Source organism: Megascapheus bottae, chromosome 36 (assembly GCF_031878675.1).
Source record: "Megascapheus bottae isolate mThoBot1 chromosome 36, mThoBot2.hap1, whole genome shotgun sequence".
Lineage (NCBI taxonomy): Eukaryota > Metazoa > Chordata > Mammalia > Rodentia > Geomyidae > Megascapheus > Megascapheus bottae.
The window spans coordinates 7,093,115-7,112,867 of NC_143544.1; the positions used below are offsets into that span (position 1 = coordinate 7,093,115).

Below are 19,753 nucleotides of genomic sequence, written 5' to 3' on the forward strand. Positions count from 1 at the left end.
GGGGGGCTGTGGAGGCCAAGTGAGGTGGGGCCAGGGACCAAGGAAAAGGGCATGGCTGGTAAATGCTGGACCTGAGCTGTCCCAGACACCAGGGCCGAAGGCACGGGGGCAATGGGCTTCACCCCCACCCCAGAAGAAGGCCCCTTCTGGCGCGCAGACGCGGAGGGGCAGAGCAGGAGCTGTGGGCGCTGAGGTGAGATACGTTGTGGCAGATGCCCCGCCGCCCGAGGCCCGCCTGGAGCCAACACTGCTGGTGGCTTTAATTGCTTTCACATTCGATGGGCTGCCCTGTGACAGGCCTCTCCCCCTGTGCACTGTGGCGCCCAGCACCCCCTGGCCCTGCCCACCCAGGGGCACCCTCCAGCCCCGAAGGGGCCTGGGCTGCTAGCCAGATGGGCCAAATGGCTCAGCGTCACCTGCGTCATAAAACGGGGTCCAGTTTGGATCAGGTCTGAGGGGGTGGGGCCTGACAGAAATGGGGGGGGAGAGCGGTGGCTGTGGATCCCCCCCCCCACAACTGCTCCATCTGCTCCTGTCTGGTGACTGATGGGTTCAGACAGGACCAAATGCAGGCAGGGAAAAGCCACCCATACATCCCGTCCCGTCTGCCTTGAGGGCCCTTCCTGCTGCAGGGTCTGCCTAATCTGAACACTTGGTTCTTCCTGGACAGTGTCTGTCCCCCCTCCCACCCCGGGCCGTCTGAGGCTGGGCCTGGGCAGGACTGACCACAGGATCCCCTTAGCAGCTCCACAGCACACTCTACCGGGGAGACTCCGACGGCTGGTTCTTCTCATGGGGCCTGGAGGGGTGAAGCCAGACAGGAGGCTCCCTTACAAAACAAAATGCTTTTATTTGGTCCTTGGAGCCTGAGTGGAAACCGCCATGGAGCCATCAGAGCAGGGAAGGGGCTGGCAGCTGATAAAATAGTCTCTGTGCTCAAAGAGCTGGCTGTATTTAGTGTTAAAAATATTCACAGCTCGGAGTAAAAGGAGGCCCAGTGGGGAGAGGGGAGTTTTCTCTAGGTGTAAAAACACTGCAAGCCCCTGCAGGGAGGGCTGTGGGCGGGCTGGGCGTCTGCCACCTAGGGAATGCAGGACAGTGACAGCAGGGCAGGAGTCCCAGGAAGCTGGACTCAGGTGCCCACATGGCAGACGAGGGCTTAGGCCTCAACAAGCAGCTGGGGGACACTGGGCAGGTGGGCGGCTCAGCTTCCTGGTCTTCTGCTTGGGACGGGTAGGGGGAGCAGCTGAGCCCTGCTTGTGCCTGTGAGGAGCTGGGGGGTCCTTCTCCTTGGATGGCCAAGGCCGTAAGATTGAATCTTGGCCCACTTGACCATGGTCAGAGGCGCTAAGGACAGAGCACCTCTCCAGGCAGCAGGGCTGGGCCTGGCTGGGAATCTCCCACCTGGTCATGGCTTCAGTCAGTCCTGGCAGGCATTCCAGGAGTTGCATAGTGTCACAGGAGGGGCAGCTGGAGGAGGCCCTCTGTCCCCAAGCCTTGGCCTATGGCCATCAGGTACCTGCTCCTGGAATATGCTGCTCATGTGACAGGGCTCCAGGGACCCCGCTCACCTTGTGAGGGCAGGGAGCTGGGCTTGGGTAAACCGAGGCAAGAAGCCATGGACCTCGAGCCCCACAGAGGGAAGTTCCGGCTCACTAGGTCTTAGCCTCTGACCCCCAGATTTGGTTTTGTGAACAGAGATCCTGGCTGCCATGTCCACAGAGGGAAGGGTGAGCCCTGGCTTGGCTCCGATGCCTGAAGCTGTCTCCAGGGCTGGCAGGTGGAAGGGGCAGGCACGCAGCCCATCTGGCTCGAGGTATTCTGCGTGGTGGCTGGGAAGCCTGGCCAGGGGCTGAGGTGGCCCAGGGCGGGGGGGAGGAGTGGGGGGGGGAGAGGGAGGGCCCAGGGATGCCGTGCCGTGCAGCTGGCAGATCCCTGGGTGCGGTCCTGAGAATCTGGTTCAAGCATCCTCCTTTGGGGTCTCCCTCGTAAAGTGCGCATGGAGGGGGCGGGGGCGGTGTACACACGGCCTGTCCTGGGAGCGGCAGTCTCAGGTCACAGCGGCCGGGGCCCGTGCAGGCCGGCAACCTCGGGTGTGAGGGGGGGGCTGTGTGTGCCCCTGGAGGCCGTCCAGTCACTGAGGAGGGCCTGGGCTGCCTTGCGGTGTGCCAGGCGGTGCGTGATGGAGAACCCGGCGTTGCCCTCCAGCTGGGACAGGACCACCAGAACCTGCCTGGGGGAGAGGGTGGGTCAGGACCCCGAGGGAGGCCAGGGTCGGGGCCGGGCGTGGACACCCACCTGTGCAGCGGCGGCACGCTGTCCTGGGTCCGCAGGCTGCCCCGCGTGGACACCACGTTGAAGCTGTCTGTGCAGTCACACTGCACGTGCAGGTAGGACTTGGGGTGCCGGTTCTCCACCACTACGATCAGGCCCGCCCAGCCGTGCGTCAGGTAGTAGCAGGTCATGCCCTCCCGGCCCTGTGCAGGCAAGGGCAGACGGGGGCTGGTCCGTGCAGGCCTCCGGCGGGCTGGGCCGTCCTCGCCCCACGGGCGGCTGCACCTACCTCGTGGCGCTCCCCCCGGCTCTCCGTGAGCAGGATGACGGCGTCGGCCAGCGTGGTTGGCTGGGCCTCTACTGGCTCCACCATCACCAGCCTGGAGCTGTACACTGCTAGCACGTGGCCTGGAGGCTCGGGGGCGGCTTGAGGCACTGCCGCTGTGGCCGAGGAGAGGCTGGGGGCTGTGGGAGGGTGCGAGTCAAGGCATGGAGCTCTGAGGGTGGGGAGGCGGGCACGAGGTCTGGCGGGGGTGGGGGGGGCTCTCACCCTGCGTGGCGGTGGGCGGCCCTGGCGGGGCCGGGCTCCAGTGGTTGAAGGCACAGCACACCACGGCGTACTCGCCGGGCTCCAGCATGACGTCACAGCTCACAAACTTCTTCACAGCGCGTTTGCTGTGGGCCAAGAGACGGCCCAGGCTCAGGCGGCCGCCGCTGCCAAAGGTGGCTCGGAACACCAGGATGCAGAGGTCCAGCAGGTGGCTGTCCACGGTGTCTGAGCGCCTGTGGGCCAGAGACAGCAGGCGGGGGGGGGGGCTTCCCGTGGCTGCGGCCCCGGGCCCTGACCAGCGGGACGCCTGCCTGCCTGCTCACCTGCTGCCCTCCTGGAAGAGCGCGAACTCCAGCGAGGCCCGCTCCAGCACGGTGAGCGCCGTCACGCCCACCGGCCCGCTGGCAGTGCTGGGGAAGCTGCCTTGCACCCGCACCTCCTGCCAGTCTGAGTGCACTTTGCAGATGTCCACGGAGTCAAAGTACCTGGGGGCAAGGACAGGGCCACTGAGAGCTGCAGACCCCGGCTCGGAATAGGGCACCGCCCTGGGGGCTGTTGCTGCTGGGCTCTCGGCACCTTCCACAGGTCCCTTGCTTGCTGTCCCCTGGTCATGCCCTCCCCTGAGCACCCTCAGCGTGGTGGGTGGGGGGTGGAAGGCTTTCTGTCCCCTATGCCCTCAGGTGTTTACAGACTGTCTCCTGCAGGAAGTGCTATTGAGAAACGGCTTGGTCAGGAGAGTGTTAGGGTCCTCAGAGCCGTCATCCATTAATGAGCAGAGGCTGAGTGGATCTTGTTAGAAAAGGGCCGTGGTAAAGGGGTCTGCCTTACCCCGTCCCTCCCCGTCTCTGCCTCCATGCAGCGAGTGAGTAACTCGGCCTAGCCATTTCCTCCTTACCATAAACCCACAGCAACAGAGCCAGCCAATCACGGACTGAGAAACCATACACCTCCTGAGGCCCAAGGCACCCTTTCTCCTTTTACTCATGTATTATTTTGGTGGTTTTGGGGTTTGAACTTTGGGCCTACAGCTCTTCTTTTTCTTTTTATTTAATGGAGTCTCGTGAGCTTGCCTGCCAGGGCTGGCTTTAACGCTCATTCCACCAGATCTAGTTGCTGGAATAGCTAGGGTTATAGGCGTGAGCCATGGGTGACTGGCTAGCTTTTATCTATTTATTTAGCACTGTCCCTGAGCTTCTTTTGCTCAAGGATAGAGCCACAATGCCACTTTTTTTTTCTTTTTTTGCCAGTCCTTGGAACTCAAGGCCTGAGCACTGTCCTTGGACTTTCTCAAGGCTACAGCTCTACCCCTTGGGCCTCAGCACCACTTCTAGCTTTTCCTATGCATGTGGTGCCGAGGAATCGAACCCTGGTCTTCGTGTATGCGAGGCAAGCACTCTACCACTAGGCCAAACTCCTGGCCCCTGCCTATCTTCTCTGGGATGGAAAACTGACATGTCCCTGGTAGTGCCTGGAACCCCAGCGTAGGCCCCCGACTGCGCAGACCCGCCCTCTGAGGTTAGCCCAGTCCCTCCCTGATCAGGGGGCAGGACAGAAGGGCCACAGAATGGGTCAGGGTGTGGAGTACCTGATGAAATCACTGTACTCCATCCAGAAGACACCCTCGCTGCTGCCATGTGGCATGAGCTCAGCCCTCAGGTGCCCTGGCCAGTGTGGCCACTCATCTGACCAGCTGCCATTCCAGGAGAATCGGCCCCAAGGGTTCCGGAGCCGCAGGAGCCTGTGGACCACAGAGCTGAGGGCTAGGACTGCACCCGCAGCTCCCCCCACGGGCCCCCACCCGCGACCGTGTGCTGGCTTCCCAGAGCTGGGCCCCTACCTGGAGCCCTGGACGTCCCGGACGTCCAGGATGGAGTAGGCGTGGCGGGGGCGCAGGCCCAGACTCTCGTAGGCAGCCTCGTCCACCTTCATGTTGCCTCCCCCGCAGGAGGCGCCCATGAGGAACCTGTGCGGGCAGAGGGACCCTTGCTGAGGATGGTGGGGAGCCAGCGAGAGGCTCCTCCCTGTCTGGGGGGACAGCCCTCAGGGTGTGCGCTGACCCCGCTCAGGAGGCTGGCACCGGGCAGGTTGACCCCTGGAGGCCTGTGGGACGGGCTCCTAGGGTCAGCTGAGGGCAGAGGTCTTGGTACCTGGGGCCTCCTGCCTCAAGCCTCCCAGCCTCGAGTACATCCGGGGGTCTGGACATTCTCACGGGCCTCCAGGGGAGGCAGCTCAGAACACAGCCTCCGCTCCACGGGGCCCCTGCCTGTGTCATACCGCCCTTTCCTCCTCAGCGGGCCACGAGCTCTGGGCTCAGGCCTCCCCAGGTGGGAACAGCTCAGGCCCCACTCGGGGCGGAGTCCTGGCCAGACCTCTTGGCGCTGTCCGAGGGCGCTGCCCCCCGCTTCTCCCACCGCTCCGCCTCGCCTCTCCTCCCAACGCCGCGGGCAGTGGCAGCGCCCGCCCCTCTTACCCAGCCTCCTTAGAACTCAGCATTTTGGCCCAGATGAGGTCAGTGTCAACGGGCTCCTCGCGGGGGTTAGTGGAGCTGACCTGCAGCGCCAGGCTCTCGCAGGGGGCGCCGGTGAGCGTGGCCAGCCCTTCAATGGCGCGCCCTGCCTGGAGGGCGAAGTAGGAGCCGTGCAGCTTGGCCAGGGCCTTCTCGATGAGAGCCACCCACAGCTGCTTCCGCTGAGCCTGCGGGCAGGCCAGAGTCATGGCTGTCCCCTCCCCGCCCTGGCTGCCCACCTGGGAGAAGAGGAGGACGCCAGCCTCATCCCCCCCACCCCTGCTGCCCACCTGGGAGAAGAGGAGGAGAAGAGGAGGAAGAAGAGGAGGAGAAGAGGAGGAAGAAGAGGAGAAAGAAGAGGAGGAAGCCAGCTTCGCCCCCCTCAACCCAGCTGCCCACCTGGGAGAAGAGGAGGAAGAAGAGGAGGAAGGAGGAAGAAGAGGAGGAAGAAGAGGAGAAAGAAGAGGAGGAGAAGAGGAGGAGAAGAGGAGGAAGAAGAGGAGAAAGAAGAGGAGGAAGCCAGCCTCGCCCCCCTCAACCCAGCTGCCCACCTGGGAGAAGAGGAGGAAGAAGAGGAGGAAGGAGGAAGAAGAGGAGGAAGAAGAGGAGAAAGAAGAGGAGGAGAAGAGGAGGAGAAGAGGAGGAAGAAGAGGAGAAAGAAGAGGAGGAAGCCAGCCTCGCCCCCCTCAACCCAGCTGCCCACCTGGGAGAAGAGGAGGAAGAAGAGGAGGAAGAAGAGGAGGAAGAAGAGGAGGAGAAGAGGAGGAGAAGAGGAGGAGAAGAGGAGGAAGAAGAGGAGAAAGAAGAGGAGGAAGCCAGCCTCGCCCCCCTCAACCCAGCTGCCCACCTGGAGAAGAGGAGGAAGAAGAGGAGGAAGAAGAGGAGGAAGAAGAGGAGGAAGCCAGCCTCAGCCCCCCCCCCCACCCCTGATGTCCACCTGGAGAAGAGGAGGAGAAGAGGAGAAGAAGAGGAGAAGAGGAGGAAGAAGAGGAGGAGAAAAGGAGGAAGAAGAGGAGGAGAAAAGGAGGAAGCCAGCCTCGCCCTCCCCAGCTGCCCACCTGGGAGAAGAGGAGGAAGAAGAGGAGGAGAAGAGGAGGAAGAAGAGGAGGAGGAAGAGGAGGAAGCCAGCCTCGCCCTCCCCAGCTGCCCACCTGGGAGAAGAGGAGGAAGAAGAGGAGGAGGAAGAGGAGGAAGAAGAGGAGGAAGCCAGCTTCGCACCTCCCCAGCTGCCCACCTGGGAGAAGAGGAGGAAGCCAGCCTCGTCGCAGGGCAGCATGTCGTCCACCAGCACCGTGGTCCACGTGCCGTCCTTGCACAGGCGCACCTGATAGGCGCCCTCTGCACACAGACTTCGGGTGACCATCACCCGCTCCACCAGGTCGGGACGCTCAGCCAGCACGGCCAGCGCGCTCAGGAACCTGGACGGAGACGGAGGCAGGCGGCCTTGCCCGGAGCCCGTGGCTGGACGGGGACCCCGGACCCCCCCCCCCCGCCCCCAAGCAGGGCATGGAGCCTCACCAGCAGTTCCCCAGCAAGCCCTGGAGGATGTCTGAAGGCCGGAGGGTGTGAAAGACTGACCACGGGGCGCTGTGGTCCCTGAAGACAGAGCAGCTGATCTCGTGGGGCCGCAGCCACTGCTTTACACGCTGCTGGACGCTGTCGCCCACCGGGAACCCCACAGATGCGGGCCCGGGGGGGAAGCTGTCATCCACAAAGCTCACGCCGTTCTGCAGGACCAGAGCCAGGCATTCAGACGGGGCGGGCGGCCCCGGGCGGGGCAGGGCCCACTCAGCCAGACTCGCCCTCCCAGAAGGGCCCCAGGACAGCCGCTGGTACTCAGCCCCCTTGTCCTACGTGGAGGTGCTCTTGGGTGAGTGTGGAGGGCAGCCCCAGGACACCACAGGCTGGTGACAGGGGGCCATCCTCCCAGCTGCTCGGGCAGCCAGAGCCGGACGGTGTCTCTGCTGCTCCAGGCAGCCCCACGGTGTCCCTGCCTCCCTCCGTGCTCTCCAGCGGGCATCGGCAGGCAGTTGGGAGGCCAGGGTGGACCCTGGGCTCAGGACCAGGCCGCTCACCTGCCGGCAGAAGGCCACGATGTTCTCCCAGAGTGCTTTGGCCTCCCCCTCGTCCGTTTGCCTCCGCGTCTCCACGTGCACGCTCTCCCTGCGCCTCAGGGCTGTGGTGCCCCTGTGCTGGGACACCAGGACCTGTGGGGTGTGGCAGGTGGCGCAGTGCTTGGCCCGGGGCCCGTTGATCAGGGTGCAGGCGGGGCAGGCCCACTGGCCCAGCCGCTCAGGGGGGGCCCGCGAAGCCTTGTGCGAGGACAGACCCCGGCCACAGCAGCCACCACAGGGGCCAGGCTTGTCGGAGCCACAGTCCGGGCAGTGAGTGAGGGGCTCGCTGTGCTCCTGGAAGCCGTGCAGCTTGGAGCAGCCACACACCGAGCACCTGGGGGCGGTGGTGGGGTTCCTGAGCGTGCACTTGGCGCACGACCAGGTGGTGAAGTCTGGGCTGGAGGGGCCGGCCGGGGTGTAGCGCACTGTGTCTCCAGCCAGGTCGATGACGTCGCTGCAGGCCTCGCAGCGGGCAGGCCCGCTCTCCAGGGCCTCTTCTTCCAGCGCACTCAGCCGCTGGCCTGACAGCAGCTCGGCCAGGCGGGAGGCCCCGGGCTGGGCGGCCTCAGGCACTGGGGGCTGCAGCTGCGGGGGAACCTCCCTGCGGCTGCGGGGCACGGGATTGTTCTGCAGCGTAGGCGAGAAGGGGCTGAAGGCGGCTACCTTCGGGGGCTCCTGGTCCATGGAGGGAGGGTCGGCCTCGGTGCCTCGCCCAGGGAGGTCGGGGTGGGGAGGGGCAGGTGCCACATGGAAGCCTGCAGGGGCCACAACCTCAGGGACCACCAGGGCCTCTGGGGGGATTCGGGGCAGTGACAGTTTCCGGGGACCCCCGCAGGCAGAGCAGGAGCTGGCCACCGGTGTGTTGTACAGGGTGCAGCGCTGGCAAGCCCAGCCAGTCCTGGGCTCGGCCTGCTCCTCTTTCTCCTGCTCCTTCCCCTCGTCCTCCAGGCTCCCCCTGGCAGGCTCCAGGGCCACCAGCCCCACTGTCTGCGCCAGGCCCGCCTCCTCCTTGCAGCCGCCCCTTGGCTCCACCAGGGCGGAGGGTGGCTTCGGCAAGACCCCATTGACAATGGGGAGTAGGGCGGCCCCGGGCAGGGGCTCCGGGGTGAAGCCACACACCTCGCAGGCCTCCTTGCCTAGGAAGTTCCGGAATGTGCAGCGGGCACAGGGCCATTTCTGCTCCTCGACGCTGAGCCGAAGGATCTGATCCAGGTCAGGCTTGTGCCGGGGGGCCTCGCAGATGGAGCACTGGCGCTGGCCGGCGGGGTTCAGGAAGGTGCAGCGGGCACAGGACCACTCCCCGATTGTGGCCATAGACCCAGGTGAGTGTGAGTGGCTGCAAGGAAAGGTCCCATCAGTGGGGCTCCGGTGAGTCACAGGGCACCACCCTTCCAGAGGGCTGGGGTGGGGGGTGGGGGGGCACCTGTCCAGAGCTGCAGACCACGGGCAGGGAATGTGGACAGCACGGGTCAGGCCGAGTTCTGCCTTGAATTCGGGAGGGGTACTGCTGCCAGAGACAGAGGGCCCAAGGCCTCTGCTCAGCATACCCTCATCCAGAGTGGGCCCTGGGCCTGGGGCAGCAAGCATGAGGGGTCCCCACAGGCTGGGCACACCTATCCTGGAGCCCACAGCACACAGGGTCAGGCCCCATCCTGAGACATGCCACACCCTTCCTCCGCTCCCCAGGGCTGGCAGCCGAGGGCTTCCAGGCCTAGCAAGGGAGTTTCCTCGGATGGGCCCGGGCTCCTCGGGGTGGATGGAGAGGGCTGGGCTCATGGCGGCCTAGGGTAAAGGCCTGGACTACCAGGGCAATATCCAAATTCCTCAACTCAAACTCCAGCTGCTCTGCTTTGTGCGAAAATCAATGGCTGTGTACATCGAGGCACAACACATGGGCCGCTAGTCCTTTTGGTCCAGGAAGAAAGAAAACTGGCCTCTTCAGAAAAAAAAATCAGTGATGATTCAACCAAGCAGCACAATTGTGTCCCAGAGCCAGGCTGACGGCGGACAGGAACTGTGGGCAAGGCCGAGGGACAGAGGGCACTTTCGAAGAGCCTTGGCGCACCAGTCTGGTAGCTGCCCTGGGCTCAGAGCCTGAGCCAGAGGTCACGTCTGACTTGGGCCTTTGTGCCCAGAAAAGCCCCAAGACTTTCCCTTCCCCCTGTGGAGACTCCATCTTGCTCAAAGCTCCAAATATGGCCCAGGCCCCAGGAAAACCTTCAGTGATGACCCACACGGGCTCCTCAGTAGCACAGCCAAGACAGGTACCCCAGAGGGCACCCCGCCCCAGGAGGAGTCTCCAGAGGGAAACCTGGCCCTGCGTAGTTTCCCAGGAGCCTCTCAGGACACGGACCTGAGAAGAGCCAATGCTGATGACTCACACCTGCCATCTGAGCTACTCAAGAGGCTGAGAGCTGAGGCTCACGGTTCTAAGCCAGCCTGGGTAGGGAAGTCTGTGATACTTTTTTTTTTTTTTTTGCCAGTCCTGGGGTTTGAACTCAGGGACTGAACAGTGTCCTTGGACTTTCGCCAGAGCACCATTTCTAGCTTTTTCTATGTATGTGGTACCGAGGAATGGAACCTGGGACTTCATGAATGCTAGGCGGGTACTCTACCATTAGGCCACACTCCCAGCCCGAGTCCATGACATTCTTATCGCCCGCCAATCAACCACCAGAAAACCTGCAAGTGGTGCTGTGGCTCAAAGTGGCAGAGCGTTAGCCTTGAGCAAAGAGCTCAGCAACACCAGGTTCCCAGGTCCACAACTGACAAAAACAAGCAAGCAAGCAAACAACTGCACAAACACTGGGGAGGAGGGAGAGCCCAGGTGCCAGTGTGGACATCACTGCCCCGGGAGGAGAGGAGCACAACAGGTGCTCTGTGTGTCCTGCAGGAAGATACTGAGACTGGGCCTGATAAACAAGATAAACTGGATGGCACTTGATGGCAGTCCTGCTGCCAGAGGAGGCTTGCTAGCACCGAGGCTTCGGACAGCATCTGCCTGGGCAGCTGGGAGCCGTGCCCCTCAGAGGCCTCAGCACCTGTGGAGGCTCACGGAGTTCAGGGCCATTCGTGGCGTGGGGTGGGGAGATGTGACAGGACCCAAAGATCTCCAGTTCCTAATGCATCGTGACACCGAGGCCTCTAAGTACAGCTTGTATCTGGAGCGGAAGGATCAAACCAACCTTTTGATTCTTAGACCAGAGCTAGAGCATCATACGCAGGCCGAGCGCCCACCTCACACGTGAGACACTGGTTTTGATCCCTAGTGCCAGAAATAAAGAAACAAAAATTAAAGGTTCTTTACAATTCTTGACACAAGATGCTCCTGAGTCACAGGAGTTGGGACCTGAGGCAGGTGCAGTGCAGGACACAGAGGTAGTCCAGCCACCTCGGCACGCAGGGCAGGCAGGGTCCACGGGGAGGATCGCCAGCCATGACACCCGGTGTCCAGTCCACAGGGAGGCCGTGAGCTTCTGGCCTGCATGGCAGAGCCCATCGGAGGACCTGGGGTGCAGGGTACTGCAACAGCCATGGAGACACCGTTCCAACCATAGGGCCTTAGCTGAAGCCCTTTCATCTGAGAGTGGGCCTCCCCAGCAGTCAGTCTGGCAGGCCACAAGAAGGACAGCCACGCCTTCTCAGCTGAGCAGACTCATGTCTGACTCATCAGTGCTGGGTTCAGGTCAGCAGCTGTCCCCCACCCCGGGCAGACGACACCACAAGTCTTTTTCCCGTGGAGGGCATATCTTCCTTCAAGGTCACCTTGGAGTAAGGAAGGCACTAGGCCACTCTTGGGGCTGGCCCTGGCCCACTTTGGTCAGCCTGCTGGGTGGGTAAGTCCCTAGGCAGCTGCCTGCCATTAAACCCCTCTGGAGGGAGAGCGTCCCCTGCGGGAGAGGTCTGCAGGTACCCCCGCTGCCACATCCACTTCTCACTTGATGCTCTCCCATCTCCAATTTGCCTTGGTTTGTGACTGCCCAGGTGGCAGGCAGCAAGTCAGCACGGGTGGGGCCTGGCAGGAGGCGCCCCCATCCCGCACCTCAGAAGGACGTGCCTGATGACGTAGTTCGGGAGTTAAGTCCCTAAAGTCCATCTGTGCACACAAACATAGCCTGGCCTGTGTGACAAGCGTGTGGCGTCACTCACTGCTGGGTGCCTCCTGCCAGGGTGACAGTCGGGCTCAGCTGTTGACAGCCATAGCCCGGACCAGCAAGTCTACTTGCAACCATTTTTCCTCAGGACATAGATAAATGGAAATAAGAAGACATATATAGGTAGACAAACACATGAAGGATACTCAACACTATCAGTCCTTAGGGAAACCAGACCAAGGAACACACTGCACCCCCTCTAGGGCAGCAGAACGGAAGAGGCCAGGTGATCAGAAGCAGCAGCCAGGACAGGGCACAGAACCACTGCGATGTCAGTGGAGACGAGAACGACACGGCTGCACAGCAGCACAGCAACTTCTCTGAACTTTACGTGACTCACCACAAACTCCAGCCATTCTAGTTCAGAGGTCCATCTAAGTCAATGAAGACACATCCATGGGAACACGGACCATGAATGTTCACAGGTATCTACCAGTGTCTGTGAAGACAAGCAAAGGTGGCCTAGCCGCACCCACAGGCAGGCTGGAACGGGTGCCCCTCGAGGCCAGTGCCCACGGGCCTACCGTGGGGGTGTGCCCTGGGCAGCTGTGGGTAGGCCAGGAGCGTAGCCAAGTGGTGGAGTGCTCACCTAGCAGGCATGAAGCCCTGGGTTCGACTCCTTGGTACCACATACACAGAAAAAAACCAGAAGTGGTGCTGTTGTTCAAGTGGCAGAGCACTAGGCCTGAGCAAAAACGTGTCCAAAGACAGTGCCTAGGCCCTGAGTTCAAGCCCCAGGACTGGCTAAATAAATAAATACATATAGACACAGAGGGCTGGGAATGTGGCTTAGTGGTAGAGAGCTTGCACCTGGGTTCAATTTCTCAGTACCATATGAACAGAAAAAGCTGGAAGTGATGCTGTGGCTCAAATGGTAAAATGTTAGCCTTAAGCAAAAGGAAGCTCGGAGACAGTGCTCAGATTCTGAGTTCAAGCTCTGGGACTGGCAAACAAAAACAAAAACAAAAACAATAACAACAACAACAACAATGACATAAATAAATAAATAAATGACACAGCTTGGCAAGATGGCTATAATCTTAGCAGGAGGTTAAAACTTCGGTGAAAAGTTTAGGAGATTTGATCTCAATCAACAAAAACTGGATGTGGCAGCTATACAGGAAGCTGAAATCCAGGCTGAATCACACATAAACCCACAACCTATCCCCCAAATAAAACAGCCAAAGGGAGTGGGAGTGAGAATTAATGGCAGAGTGTCTGCCTATTATATGGAAGGCAAAGTTCAAACCCTAGGACTGAACACAAACACACACACACACACACCCCTCAGAGAACTGTGATACCAGTGAGAAACCAAAGATTATTATTTTATTTTATTTTATTTTTGCCAGTCCTAGGCTTGAATTGAGGGCCTGAGCACTGTCCGTGGACTTTCTCAAGGCTAGAGCTCTATCACTTGAGCCTCAGCACCACTTCTGGCTTTTTTCTATGTATGTGGTACCAAGGAATCGAAACCTGGTCTTCGTGCATGCTAGGCAAGCACTTTAACCACTAGGCCAAACTCCTGGCCCTAAAGATTATTATTATTATTATTATTATTATTTTTTTTTTTGCCAGTCCTGGGCTTGAGCTCAGGGCCTGAGCACTGTCCTTGGGCTTTCTCAAGGCTAGAGCTCTACCACTTGAGCCTCAGCACAACTTCTGGCTTTTTTCTATGTATGTGGTACTGAGGAATGGGACCCGGGTCTTCGTGCATGCTAGGCAAGCACTTTAACCACCAGGCCACACTCCCCTGCCCTAAAGATTAATTTTTAATATTTCCTCTTCTGTCTCTCTCTTGCACACACACAAAATCACACCTGGCACAGTGACTTGTCTTATGCACAGCTACGGCTCACGGGCCCTAGTATCGCTGTGAACTTTGAACGCCCAATGGCTGCTATGTACTGAAGTGACTTTCCTAAGGACGGTGACTTCCTCCCGTGCCCGTTCTGCCAGGAGCTTGGGCTTGGGTGTCAAAGCTATGCCAGAAGGCCCATCTCCCACCAGATGCCTCCGTGCCTGCCCCTTCCCCACACCCAGCATATGGCCAGAGCTGGGTGGACTGTATACGCGAGTCACAGCGAGCAGAGTCATGGCAAGGGGTGGAGGGAGTAAGGCCTGGGCCCCCAGAGGCAGGCAGAGCTACCTCTGCAGAACCTGCCTACACCAGAGTCTGGAGGGTTCCGCAGGTAAAGGTCGGTCATGGCAGCTCCCCAGACAACTGCAGCCCCAGGACGGCCCGCAGGCGGCCGGGCTGGAGCCCTGAAGACCCCTGGGGAGCAAGCCAGCACTCCCGAGGCCACGGCTGGTGGCTGCTGACCTACAGGGTCTACAGACAGCTTTCACAGAGCACCACAGGCTGTGGGAGGCACTGCCTGATGGTGGGATCTGCAAAGCATCCCAGGAGAGAACCTGGTCCCAGATTTCCTCAGCCAGTAACACCAGTGTACTTTAGGGATGAATTTCCAAAGCGGCTTGAGAAACGCGAACCCCAGTTCTGAGCAAATGCTGCTTGTGTCTGTGTCACACACAGGCATGCACCGCCCCCCCCCCCCCCCCCCGCAAGCACTAGGGCTCACACTCAGGGCCTCACACTTTTGCTTGGCTTTTTCACTCAAGGCTGGCACTCTACCATTTGAGCCACACCTCCACTTCCAGCTTTTTGGTGGTAGATTGGAAGTAAGAGTCTCGGCTTCAAACTGTGATCCTCGGTTCTCGGCCTCCCGAGTAGCCAGAGAGAAAGGCGTGCGAAGCCAGCGCCTGGATGCTGCCCTGGAAGAACATGCTCGACAAGACACTGTGGTCCCTAACCCCGGAAACAGCCCGCTCACAGCCTCTTACCTTCGGGCCCGGGGGGGACGTGGGTGCTGTCCGGTTACCAGGGCACTCCCCCAGACCGGCCCCCCGGGGCCGCTCCTACACCAGCCAGCTGCTGCTGGGGGCCCTGGGTAGGGAGGCCCCCTGGGGAAGCCGTGGTCCGACTCGGTTTCGGCAGCCAGAGAGGAGGCAGAGGTTCCCATGGCCCCGCTGAGAGCCAGGCCTGGTCACCTCTGGCCAACGGCACACGGACGGGAGCATGGAGAGAAAGGAGTGCCCACACCGGAGACACGCTGCTGGCGGGCCAGTGACACAACAGAAATACACAGAGAGAGAACAGAGAGAAGAAACAGTGTGATTCTGGGCCAGGGAGGGTCTCCCAGCATGCCAAGCCACCTGGGGTGGGTGAGGGGAGCAAGCCAGGGGCAGAAGCCAGCACCCTCCTTAGCCACAGGCTCTTGGCTTGCAGCACCTAGGGCCAGGACGTCACCCCACCCTGTCCCCTAAGACCCATCACCCCACTTAGCAGTTTGGTAAAGGAAGCACTTAGATACAGGAAAAGCAAGGGAGAAGCATCCGTCTGGCCCAGGTCTCAGAAAGATGCTTGGAGCCATCGAAGGTGAGGAGGAGGAAAGCCCGGGGTGTCTCCAGGATTGCAGGAGACTGAGAAAGGCAGGAACCTGAGTGTCCATGGCCAAAGGCCAGGCCCAGGCCTCTTGGTCTCCCTCCAGGGCCGGGACCATCTCCGCAGGAGCCTCAGCAGGTGGACTGCTTGTGTTGGAGAAGAGGTCATTTTACCAAAGCTGGGGAATGAAACCACACACAGCGTTGAGGGCCTTTCCCCCGGGACCGGGAGGATGTGACAGCGAGACACGGACCACGCTGGGACTCCCAGGGTGGTGGCAAGCAGCCTCGACCAGGCTCCGGTGGCTCTCACCTGCTGACACTCACCATTGGCCCCTTCTCTGCCTCATGAGGAGCTGGGACAGGCAGAAAAGGGGCGGCAGGTGGGCGTGGGGACAGCCCTAGGATCCAGGCCTTCCCCACTGGGTTGCCAGACAGGGACGGACAGCACCGGGGACCCGAGACCACCAGAAGCCCAATCCCAGCCTCTGTCCGATGCTCCCAGTCCACGAGGCCCAGGGGTGCTACACTTTCTTCCCACCTAGTTCCAGTTAGAACCAGCTGGGTGTCCAGTACAACAGTGAATTCACCTAATGGTTTTCTCACTCAAGAACTGGATTGGGGGCGGGAGTGTAGCCTAGTGGTAGAGTGCTTGCCTAACCTACATGTAGCCCTGGGTTTGATTCCACGGTACCACACTCACAGAAAAAGCCAGAAGTGGCTCAAGTGGTAGAGCACTAGGTTTGAAAGCCCAAGGACAGGTCTGAGTACAAGCCCTAGGACTGGCAAAATAAAACAATTCCAGGGGCGACGTCTCCCAGGGAACTAGCTGGGCCAGTGGCTCTGAGAATGTGGCTGCTCAGGCCCCCCGGTGAAGCAGGCATCTACCCCGTGCTGTGTCTGCAGCATGGACACGACTGTGACCCGAGGGGCTGAGAAAGAAAGGCTTTTCTTATGCCATCCTGGGCACTGTCTCTGACCTTTTTCCCTCCTCAAGGCTAGCACGGCCCCTCCTGAGACACATCTCCACTTTTATCTTTGTGTGGGGGGGGTGATAATTGGAGAGTCTCACAGAAGCTGAGCACTGGTGGCTCAGGCCTGTAATCCTCGATACTCGGGAGGCTGAGAACTGAGAAGATTGTGGTTCAAAGCCAGCCTGGGGATGAAAGTCCATGGGACTTTTTCTTTCTGGGTTGGTTGTGGGGCTTGAACTTGGGAGCTGGGTGCTGGCCCAAAGCTCTTTGCCCAAGGCTAGCGCTCTGCCACTCGGTGTCACAGTGTCATTTCTAGTTTTCTAGTGGTTAACTGGAGACAAAGAGTCTCAGGGACTTTTCTTGCCTAGGCTGGCTTTGAACTGCAGTCCCCAGATCTCAGCCTCCTGAGTGGCTAGGATTACAGGCCCAGCTACAAGAGAATGTGGATGTACTCTGTGTAACCCCATAACAATACAATGTTGCTCTGTCAGTATGAAATCATCATGAAGGCTTCTGCGGAGATACTGAGTACCCTTTTTTCTGGGCAGCCTTACCCCCTTAGATACAGTCTTGCTCCTCAAGCTCCTGCCCCATCTCCTGAGTGTTAGGATTGCACAGCATCCCGCCCAGGCAGCCAAGGCCTCTGGAGTGTCGGCAGCCGTGGGTACTGACGGCGTCTGTACCGGGTGCAGCATGGACTTCAATGAACACAGCTGCTGTCCCTGGGAGGGGAGGGGTCCGGCCAGGCCCCCACGTCAGCCCAGCCAGGCTTCCAGTGCAGAACCACCCCCGGCCCTGCTGAGCTTCCCGTGGGAAATGGGCCAGGTCATCCTTTTTTCTTTTTTGGGGGGTTGGTCATGGGGCTTGAACTCTGGGCCTGGGTGCGGTCCCTGAGCTCTTCAGCTCAAGACTACCGTCCTGCCCCTGGAGCCACAGCCCCCTTCCCATTTCCTAGTGATTCATTGAGATAAGAGTCTCACATTCTTTAAGGCCTGTGATGGCTTTGAACCGTGATACTTTTCATGCATGCTGGCGCTTTACCCTCCAGCCACACTTCCATCCCTGCCTCTTGCTAGTTAATTAGATATAGTCTTTCTTTCTTTTCTTCCTTTTCCAGTCCTGGGCCTCAGCTCAGGGCTTCCTCAGGCTAGAGCTCTGCACGGCTTCTGGTTTTCCTGTGTGTGTGATACTGAGGAATCAAGTGTGTGTCTTCGTGAATGTTAGGCAAACACTACCGACGGGCCAAGCTCCAACTACCATCTTGAGCCCCCAGCCTCTGAGTGGCAAGGACGGCAGGTGTGAGCCGCTGTGCCACGTCCATGGCTACTTCTCCAGCGGTCAAGCCCTGAGCAAGCACGACCAGCGCCGTCGGGCAGAACCTGCTCGCAGCATAGGCTCTGAGCTGGACTGCTACCACAGCCTTGCCGAGTCGGGTGAAAGCAGGGACCGTGGACTTCGGGGTTACCACCCGGTCCTGGAGCATGTGTGCCCCGAGGGAGGCTCACACAGCCCCCTCCCTGACAGCAGCCGAGCAGAGATGGGGTCCATCCGTGCAGGAGGCCCTTCACACAGGCCTCCTCCTCTCCTGTGCTAGCGCTGGCCTCAGACTCTGACTCTGGGGCGCATCAGGGGAGGAGTGGGTCTTTCTTAGGAGGGCAAGGGGAGCAGGATGGGGTGGGTACATTTTCCAGTTCAGTTCCATATCTGAGTAACCTGGGGAAGGAGGGAGGGCTGTCTTCTGGACAGAGCAGAGCCTGGTCCCTGGCCTGGGTGACAGGCTCAAGCCACCCTCCAGAGGGCAGTTTGCTCCTGCAGGACTCAACCCTCTCCTTCCTTGGCTTGTGCCCCCAGCCAACAGCCTCTCATCTCTGCTCTGGCCAGGCTGGGCCAGGGGGCTGGATATGCCAACAACCTCTGAGGGCCCTGCTGCAGACACTCAAACGCCTCACACAAGCCAGAGAGCTCCGGGGTCGCAGCGAGGGGCGGGCCACGCGGAGGGGTTACCATCTGGGCTGTCTCGGTGTGCTCAGCCTTGGGGTCGTACCTGCTGCACCCGCGGGCCAGACACGCCTTTACTTTCCCTTGGGAACTACTGTTCCAGTTTGAATGGGGCTGTGACCCAGATGCCGCCTCAGAGAAGCAGAGGTGGGGCCCCCAGGTAGTGGACAAGGTGATAAGTACCACAGCCCGGACACTTCCACGGGCCAGGTCCTGGTGGTGACCTTCCACCTGGCCTGCTGGCTGCTCCCAGCCAGAGGGGAGACGGCGGGGGTGTGTGTGTGTGTGTGTGTGTGTGTGTGTGTGTGTGTGTGTGTGTGTGTGTGTGTGTGTGTGTGTGTGTGGTGTGTGTGTGTGTGTGTGTGTGTGTGTGTGTGTCTGGGCTCTTGTCCCAATGTCTGTCCTGAGCACATGGGCACAGCACAGCACGAGGCACTTCTCGGAGGGTGTGCAGGGGTGGAGATGGGCAGGAATGCATGAACGGCATGGGCAGAACGCCCTGCTGGTCATGAACGAAGGGCTAGACACCAACTGTGGGAGGCCTTGGCCTGCCTGCCCCTCACCCTAGCCAAGGACCCCCCAGTGCAGCAGCCAAGGCAGAGGACAACACCCAGCAAAGGCCAGGGAGGGCGACCAGCCCCACCCGGTCCCCCTGTGGTGTGCCCTTCCCACGGGCAGAAGAGAATAAAGCTCCCGCACCGACAGACATCTCCCTCCCTCCTGCCTTTCTCCGTCCGTTTTATGAAGGGCCACTTCAACCCCATTGTAATGGCAGCAAACCCAAGTCCGCCCCCATGGATGGGGGGTGACAGAGGAGCAAGGCAGTCCTGACCCAGCCCGGCCTGGCACTGCTACACTCATATCCCACAACCGCACCATCAGACCAGGAGGCCACCAGGCCAGATGTAAGGTCAAAGGCCAGCCTCCGTGGGGCTGCAGATGCCAGTTTCCCACTGTCCAGCTTGGGGACAACTGACTTCAAGGCCACCTGCAGAGGACACAGCTGAGGATGAAGCTTTTGCCGTGTAAAGCAGGACACCGACCCTCCCCATCATCCCTTCTAGAAACCAGGCCAGGACCCACCCTGCGGGGGGCTCAGTATCACCTCTATCCACCCCAAGAACTGGCACTGCATCATACAAGCCCGGACTCCTGCAGCTCAACAACAGGGGCGGGGGTGGGGGTGGGGACGGGGCTTGTAGACACTAGCACTGCCCCCACCGCCGTCTGGGGCACTGGCAGGATACCTGGGGGAAGTACCACACGGCACACCCTGAATGACAGGACCAGAGACACGGCTTTCCCCAGGAGATGCCTGCATGCCAAGGGAACAGGCTGCAGAGTGGAGCAGCCTGGGGTACCAGTCCAGAGGGAGAGGTTTCTCCTCTGGTCAGAGTTCCCAAACCCTGCAACTCCACCAAATAAACCTGTCACTGAGTCACAGCACTAGGTAACCAGTGTACCAGAGGCTGCAAAAATGACAAGCTGCCTCCGTGCCTGGCTGTTGCCTTGGAAAGAAGCCTCAAGCAGGCTGGTCACTATGGCACCCACCAAGCGGGAATGCATCTCCTGCAAGGATCGAGCCTCTGGCCCAGGAATGCCAAATATGGCCTGTGGGCATTCATCTGGACTGGCTACCTGAGCCCGGCTCTGCTTGTTTGCAAGGCTGTGGGAGATAGAGGGCGTCTCACTGTCTCTCCTCAGCACCTGCTGTCCAGGGGCCATCCCTTTAAAACCCA

The 19,753-nt window shown here is 60.3% G+C and overlaps 1 protein-coding gene across 1 annotated transcript; it reads right to left on the bottom strand.

Annotated features, from left to right (window-relative positions):
- Window positions 1–830: 830 nt before the first annotated feature.
- Capn15 (calpain 15) lies at window positions 831–15,225 on the bottom strand. Its single transcript, XM_090324557.1, is given in 13 exon segments — window positions 831–2,233; window positions 2,299–2,477; window positions 2,564–2,758; window positions 2,760–3,057; window positions 3,148–3,309; window positions 4,410–4,562; window positions 4,662–4,787; window positions 5,295–5,518; window positions 6,565–6,748; window positions 6,849–7,057; window positions 7,406–8,780; window positions 14,443–14,711; window positions 15,099–15,225. Coding segments are annotated over 12 exon segments (3,462 nt in total). The 5' UTR covers window positions 14,622–14,711; window positions 15,099–15,225; the 3' UTR covers window positions 831–2,055.
- Between the last annotated feature and the right edge of the window lie 4,528 nt (window positions 15,226–19,753).